At 34.3% G+C, this 7,498-nt stretch overlaps 1 protein-coding gene across 1 annotated transcript; it reads right to left on the reverse strand.

Annotated features, from left to right (window-relative positions):
* Window positions 1-355: 355 nt before the first annotated feature.
* LOC133182421 (uncharacterized) lies at window positions 356-2,704 on the reverse strand. The gene is made up of 2 exons (XM_061317265.1): window positions 2,673-2,704; window positions 356-2,254 (listed from the first exon to the last, which is right to left on the reverse strand). The coding sequence occupies exon 2, from the start codon at window positions 2,186-2,188 to the stop codon at window positions 857-859; it is 1,332 nt and encodes a 443-aa protein (XP_061173249.1). The 5' UTR covers window positions 2,189-2,254; window positions 2,673-2,704; the 3' UTR covers window positions 356-856.
* Between the last annotated feature and the right edge of the window lie 4,794 nt (window positions 2,705-7,498).

Genomic DNA, 7,498 nt, shown 5'->3' on the forward strand with positions numbered 1-7,498 from the left:
GTCTACATCGATTTCTTTTTCCATTTTCCCAATTCATCTGGTTTTCCTCTTCTTCAAAACCTTTATGCTTCTCAAAGCAACAAAACGGCTGCTGTAAAATTTATGATTCCTGAAGATATCAACTAAGCAACAAAACAATAAACACTTTTTTGAGACATGCATCTGAAGAAAAAAAAATGAATTGGAAAAAAATTAAATATACATGTACATTCGATCTTTTAATAATATAAATACTTTATAAACTTGCCACACACATTGTCAACTGTTCATGGTGTCTTTTTAGTGCATTTTTTTACTAAGCTAATGATTGATTTAATCAATGCTGTTAAAATTCCAATTTCAATTCATATTTTTAATCTTAGCTTTATAGTCTACAAATATGGCCTTGTCTTATAGCTATGTCACTGCCAATTTGGCAATCATGCAATTTGGGGAACAAACTGCAGCGCTGTTGTTAACTTCCGAACCATATGTAGTATTGCAAAAGGAAAAGTGGTAATAACTACAATACATAGCGCACATTCGGCTTCGGTGTGAACAGATATAACTCGATGAAATTTTAGCAATAAAATAAATGAACACTTTTTGGGCTAAATAAGTTTAATTTTTGATAGCCTTGGCAAGTATACCCTAAATGCTTATGAAATTTCATTTCAACGATATTAATTACATGTACTTATACAGTGATGTAAATGGCAAGTACATAAGCGAAATATACATGTATGTACATGCATTTCATCTTTAGTTTATCTCGGCAAGAAGAAGCTTTCAAGAATGTAACAACAACTATATGAAAAAATATAAACAAGATATGCAATATCATACTGACAATTTGTTTCCCTACACTTTATAAGATTTACGTCACCACAACTTGATTCTCTGCAAGTGGTGGAAGATTGTCTTTTGGATGAAATTTTTTTGTGGACAAGGGGTTTTCAACTGAGTTTGTTTTGGATTCCTTGTTTATGTCCGGCAAAGGGTGATAAACGGAAGCAATCGATTTTCTTGATTTCATTCTGTAAAAACTGGGTCGTTTCTCCCCAAGACCTGTTGTTGTGTGACGTCTGCGTCGAACTGTCATTCTATATATGTCGTCAAAATTTATGACCGACAAAACAGAGGGCCCGAGCCGGCGAATCTCCCGTCCCTCAGCATCATACTCAACTTCATCCGGGACCTCAGACATGGTGATTTTAGAATTTTGTCGTCTTGATTTTATGAATTGTTCTATGGCGTGGGAATAACGAAAACTCTCGGTCACCTCTTTGCGGTTTTTCTTGATCAATTCCTGTCTTTGTTTTTCAGCAAGTGCAGCTCTCTTCTGCGTTTCCATCTGAAGTTTTTGCAGAGCAATCATTCTTGCATGTGGGTTATTGCGGGTTGTTTCTTGCTCGTGAATTGGGGCTTCCTCAATGCTCCCTTTGCTGGACTTTTTTCTGGCTTTAGACCTTTTTCGAGTAGAGCGTCTTGGGGTAGTGGTACTGCCAGTTTCGTCAAATGAAATTGAAGATGTTTCCTCCTTGTCTGTGTTTTCAATATCAGGTGGAAGATCTGGAAATGGAGTGATGCGAACGCAACTTTTGCGTAAAGTGACTCTCTCTTGCAAGTCTGTTAAAGAGAAATTAGATTTTTCAGCAAGTTCTGATGAGTTTTCAGACATTTTCTGAAGTTCCCCGATGTCTGGCGGAGAAATAGTCGCAAAGCGCCGCTCCCTTTTCTCTCCATTTTCTGGTTTGTTATTCTCTGTATCAATAGAATTCCGCGATTTCCTCTTCCCCTTTACCGGTGAAAGTCTCCGACCAATATATTTCGAAAAAGAATTATACGACGAAACACTGGATCTTGATGATCCAAATGAAAATGTGCTTGCATCCGACACAGACCTAGAGTCTTTTTGTGGGAAAGAAGTCTTCCGAGAAGCAGGTGGTGAAAATCTGCTTTCGTTGATTTCTCGCATTCTCTGAGAAAGAGCCAGCAATGATTGTTCTAGTTCACGCCTGTGTCCACTCATGATTCTGAAATTCTGTTTTTCACTATTATTCAAAGCAGTTATCAGAACACCAAAATGTTTCTTGGCACAAGTATTTCTGGTACTAGTCAAATTTCTGGTTTCACTGTGAAGTCCTAAATGTCCAATATTGTTTGTATTATGTGTCCACAAAGTGTTACGGTGAACATTGAGAGCCATTGCTTTGTGTCGTTGTCTGTTTGCTTTGACTGCTTGTTGTGTTCTGGTCTTGTGTTGACGTTGTCACTGTTGATAAAAAAGGATGAACAGTTGAAAATTAAAGGCTTAATAATTCTGATAACACCGTAAACAATGATAGTCGCAAAAAGTCGTCTAAGAAGAGACGGATCTGTGTTAATACGTTAAGCATTGTAAGGAAGATAAATGAAGGGTATATCGCAGTAAGAATCCAATATATTGAACGGAAAACAGAAAATGGATTTAACTTAGACAAAATTCTGTCAGGTTTTCCAAACAGTGAAGAGATTGTCGTTTGTTACCGCTGATCTTTCGAACTCCTCGTGCAAACAATGTCTCTTGTGACATCAAACGTGATTTAAATGTGTCACAGTTTTTCACCGTTTTGACTTTTTAAAATTTTCTTATGACTGGAATATCACTTTTAGATAATTACAATTTGAAGAAATACAGAGAAAGTACTCACCAAAATCTCTAGCTGCGTTGAATTTTATCTTTCTGAAAAAAAAAGATAAAAACCCATTTAGTTGCTACATCCTCATAAATGTGTAAATTAACTCGAGATTGGAAATTACTGACAACAGTTTCCACTTTATAAGGCAATAAATATAAAAACTACTGGGGACATTTGGAAAAAAATCGTTTAGTTTCACAATGATCGTACTTTAAGAGAACATTTCTATTTCAAGGATGAATGTTAATAAAACTTTTGCAAAATTAAAAGTACTTTACTGTTAAACATTCCAAATTAAAATCAAGGGATTTAAGTTCGACTCGGTTGATTTCATGACATTTCAAAGAAATCTCTAGTTTTAAAACTTAATATATGTGTCAGATAAAAAATTCAAAGCATACCTTTTTTTTAAAGTTCGACAAAATTACAAAATATAGCAATTCGCAGATCGAGAAATAAATTCTTTGAAAAATTAAACGCCAACGAAATGTTTGCCTCAAAATTCTCAGACGAACTGATTTTGAACTAATATCATTCATTTAAATATAGCCTGCTGTTTTAAAATAGGAATCGGAAGTGTTTTGCATTGTTGATACGTTTCACGGCTACGGGACGGTCCTTAAAATGATTTAAATACAAGGTCAAGTTCCAAGTCTTTGATATTTCCGCTAAGATACCCACATTTTGATTCCGAAATTGATTTAAATTTCAAGTGGTATTTCTCGATTGACGTCAATCGCCAATTGCTTAAAACAACATTCATATGATTCGATACTATTCTCAGTTCATAATGAGTCGATTAGCAAGGGCACCGCCTTTCGAATTGTTTGATATAAATATGTCTTGATTCTTCATCACATATTCTTTTACATGTCAACCCAACCATAAGTATCAATATATCGATAAGTATTTATATAGCACGAACATTAAACGAACAGTGTTTTTATTCTTGTGACGTCATTGAAGACATGCTACTGGACTTTTGTTTTTAGGAACCTTTTGACATAAAAGTCTTTGTTTTCGTATCACGAAGAATGGGTTTTTAGATATCTTTTGTTAAATCAAGTACAAAAAGATGCAAAAGGTCTTAACACGTTGATTTATTAAACCTCTTTGTGGGGTCATCGATTTTCTGTAAAGTCCAAAGACTGGGCCTCAAGACCATAAACTGAGAAAAGACTCAAGTCAAAATTCAAATGAAAATAAATTCTGAAATAATTTTGATAATCAAACAACTTTTTCACCATGTGTTTGTATTTAAATATTATATGAAAACGGAATTTTTTTTTTACACACATATGAAAAATAAAACTCAAGATAGTCTTGGTGCAAAATGTGATTGATGTTGAAAACTATGAACAAATGCCAATTTTTTAAGAAAGATAAAAAATCTTGGTCACTTGTGTCATCGAATTAATAGGTGGATTATTAAATGTACTCATCGTCCAATCACAGCACGATAAATCATTGGGTGTTTGAACCATGGCCGTAGGAACCGGGGGGGGGGGCACGGGGGGGGCGTGCCCCCCAATAATTTTGCCGATATATAGATTACTATAGAAAATATAGATACTATATGTTGTGCCCCCTCAATAAAAACGTCTGATGACCTTTTTTTTTTTTTTTGTTCGTCAAGAAATTTTTTTGGTAGTTGATAGTGCCCCCTCAACTGAAAATGTATAGCTGTGCGCCCCCCCCCCCCCCAAACTGAAATTGCTTCCTACGGGCCTGTGAACAAGCAAAAGGAGCAACCCAAATTATCAGCGATATCTGCCGTTTCAAACCTTATATTAAAAGATTATTAAAGTAAAAGAAATTCGTTCTTGCACAACTATCTACAGAGGTACTTTGTAAATTAATGATAAGATGAAAGCTCTGTTGGAAGAGATACTGCTAATATTGACAAATTATTCTCGAACAGGACGTAAAACAACATACAATCAATCAATCAATCAATCGCTATCAATGAAATTGTTTAAAAAATCTCTTTGAATTTCATACCAAGTTAAAGTTACATGTACGCTTCGGTGTGATTTAGTTGGCCATAGACTGTAACAGTCCTTTGGGCCGGGGGAAAAGCCCTTGATGTGATCGGAAGATCAGAATAACTTTTTCAATTCAATATCATACGAAAACTTTGGTAATGCCTTGTAACCTATTTCATGGAAACAATTACGGAGATTATCTTAATTTAGAGAAAGGAGTTTAGGGTAATATAGGTTCTCTTTTACATTTTTGTGTATAAAGTCGAAAAGGTGTCGAGTTATAATCTTGCTATACATAAAAAAATTCCATCTAATTTTCATTTCAAACCCATTAGTACGACACTTAAATGAAACTACGATAAAACTCCTATTAAATTAAATGCAGAAAAGACACTCTGCATATTGATTAAACTTCGTCCCAACCATGTCAAATGGAGATATCAATGATTTATTACATTTTAAATGGTTGGAATGATAAATTTATCTCAAAATAATTTTTGCAATTGTTCATTATACTTTGGGCTATAATTGCTGATAGAAGTAGATGGTTTTATCATCTCGTTTGGCTGGACTAAATATCGTTATCAAATTACATCAGCTGCATATAACTAATGGGTAAAAGAATGTTTCGATAAATCTTTTGTGTAGCAAATGATTTTCTTTCTTTAATTTGTAAAGACGAAAAATAAACGGACTTTGATGGAGACAATGTCCTGCATTAGTCTGACAATTAAGACATTTGATGATTAAAATAATCCATTTCTATTAAACTTGCATCTTATGAATACAGTATATGACACTTTTACCTGAATAAAGTGCTGAAACCCCCCCCCCCCCCAACCCCCAACCCCCCATTTCGACCCGGGAGAAGTACATATCAGCATTCTAGGGCAATAAATTGATGCTGAAACCCATACTCCTATAAACGAACAATTTTGTATAAATGACAAATGAATTTACAAAATACATGTAGTCAGTTTGGGTGATTAGGATATTTAATTAACCTGACTTTCTGACAATAAATAAAATAAGTGTAACGGTTCAGTTTGCTCAAATTTCCGTTCGGAACGTGTTTATTATTTGATGCTGGCTTTTAATAGAATAAGATGCAATGAATTACTAAGTTTAACTTTATTGCCACAAGGTCACATAAAAGTTAAGTCGGTGCATGCAAGATAAGTGAATTCTAAGTCAAAGTTTTTTGACTCTTTTAAACTACCTTCATAAATTTTTAAACAAACAGTGGAAATATATAAGAAGAAACAGAAAACCTCCTCTTATCCACGATTTTGGGCTATTAACGTAATGGAAATCTGCATTCCATCACTCTGAAATAACAAAACCAAAGAAACTAGACGATAAGGTTAAGGCAAACCACACTCATTGACAGGTTTGTTTTAAAAGGATCAATCTATGATGGTCCTTCGGCGTATTTTTGGAAACCATAAAAATCTGGCCTTAGAATTTATGACAATGGGTGGAATTATGGTCTTTAAAAAAAGATAATGTGGGTGTAGGATAATTAAAAGAAGAGGACAGGGTAAGACGGATATGAGAGAAAGGAAAAGAGGGAATGGAGAGCGAAGTTGAGAAAAAGAACGGGATTGGATGGGGTGTTGAAGGAGATGGCGCTTGGGAGGGGGAAATATAGAAAAGCAATAGAAAGAAATCGGAGAGAAAAGAGGGGAGAAAGGGATGGAATGGAAAAGAGGGTGCTTGGGAATGGGTAGGGGCTGTATACGTCCACATTAAACTTAAACAAAACACGATTCGACAGAAAATATGGGTTGTAGTACATGTACTACATGTATAGTATACACTGGTAAATAATCTTCGTTCAAATATAAATCATTTAATGGGAATCGTATTGTTAAAACTAGGTTAAATGGTTAAAAAAAAGCTGCGTCTTATTAAATCTCGAGCTTCTAGGTTGTACCAGCCAACATGTGCATATAAAACTATGCAATTTGAATGAATGATACAAGAAAGCTCTTGAGCAAGAAACAAACCCCTAGCTGTAATGCTTTAAAATGAACTCATTTCGATTTACAGTCTATAATTGTGAGAAATAGTTGGTAGGAATGGCGACAGATCAAATAAATATTGCTCAGAAAAGAACCATAGAAAAACATCAAAAGGGACGATTTATGTAGGTGTAGTGTTTAAATAAAATCGTGGTTAATTTCTGTCAGTATTTAGCAATAATCCAGTGGACTTTTGAGGTTGACTTCTATTCGTTATCTCCATATTTTACATGTATTAAGCAATTACTAACCTGGTCTTTCAAAAGGAATATAACTTTCTATGAGAAAAATAGAAAAATGAAATCTAATCCATTGAATGATGTCGCTTTAAATTGATGACTATAAAATCTGTGTTTTATTTTTCGGCTTTGTGTGATGTTTGGGAATAAGTAGGAGAGGTGAACGCTAAACAGAGATGTTACAACGCCAAATGTAATAACAACGCAAAATGTAATAAACTGGGATTATTATATTTTGCGTTATTACATTTTGCGTCGAGATCAACGCAGAATGTAATAACGCGAAATGGAATAACACCATTTTGGATTATTACATTTTGCGTTGGGATTAACGCGCAATGTAATAATGCACTTTTTGGTTGTTACATTTTGCGTTACTTAATTTTTGCGTTGAGGACAACGCAAAATGTTATAAAACAACAAGTGATAAAACAAAATATTATTATTTTTTTGTATTGTGTTCAACGCAAAACATCACAAAATTGATTGAAACATATAACAATGGGGAAACTCGCTTCATTAATAGATAGACATATCTATGACCATGAGACAAAGTTTAACGTTACGGCTTTTACGGGTATTACTAAACC

This window comes from Saccostrea echinata, unplaced genomic scaffold, assembly GCF_033153115.1.
Source record: "Saccostrea echinata isolate AGI-Se365-2 ecotype Australia unplaced genomic scaffold, CSIRO_AGI_Sech_v1 ptg000009l, whole genome shotgun sequence".
NCBI lineage: Eukaryota > Metazoa > Mollusca > Bivalvia > Ostreida > Ostreidae > Saccostrea > Saccostrea echinata.